This window comes from Apis dorsata, unplaced genomic scaffold, assembly GCF_000469605.1.
Source record: "Apis dorsata unplaced genomic scaffold, Apis dorsata 1.3 scaffold_249, whole genome shotgun sequence".
NCBI classification, from domain to species: domain Eukaryota; kingdom Metazoa; phylum Arthropoda; class Insecta; order Hymenoptera; family Apidae; genus Apis; species Apis dorsata.
In genome coordinates this window covers 221689-222076 of record NW_006263528.1, presented here as the reverse complement: position 1 = coordinate 222076, position 388 = coordinate 221689, and the positions used below count along the sequence as shown (strand labels likewise).

At 24.2% G+C, this 388-nt stretch overlaps 1 protein-coding gene across 2 annotated transcripts in view; it reads left to right on the top strand.

Moving 5' to 3' along the window:
• LOC102673809 (mitochondrial fission regulator 2-like) overlaps positions 1-388 on the top strand; it is a 3016-nt gene that overhangs the window by 1780 nt on the left and 848 nt on the right. The window contains exons 4-5 of one of the 2 annotated variants that reach the window (XM_031510661.1): positions 93-239; positions 313-388. In XM_031510661.1, the coding sequence (XP_031366521.1) occupies positions 93-239; positions 313-388 (223 nt within the window). Of the gene's footprint in view, positions 1-85; positions 240-312 lie in introns of both variants that reach the window. The other variant, XM_031510660.1, reaches the window with a different exon arrangement.

Genomic DNA, 388 nt, shown 5'->3' with positions numbered 1-388 from the left:
TATATATATATATATATATATATATATATTAAATTTTTTTCGTATTAATTCAATACATTTACTAATTTATATTTAATAATTAAAAATGTGTTTTACTGATAGATTATCTAATGTCAGACCAGATTTATTGGAGCCTATTAGTTTTGGATCTGAAATTCGTTTACTTGCTTTAGAACAAGAGCTTCAAGAACTTAGGGAACAAGTTTCAGCAATAGTTAAAAGTAATAAACAATCTAGATGTATGTATATTTGAGATATTTATTTGTTTTATTGTTTATGTTTCAAATTTATTTTAACTTAAGTTCTATTTAGATATATCTGCTTCTTTAACAAATGGGATGGATAGTGAAAACATAATACAGTCACAACAACAACCTCCTCCACCACC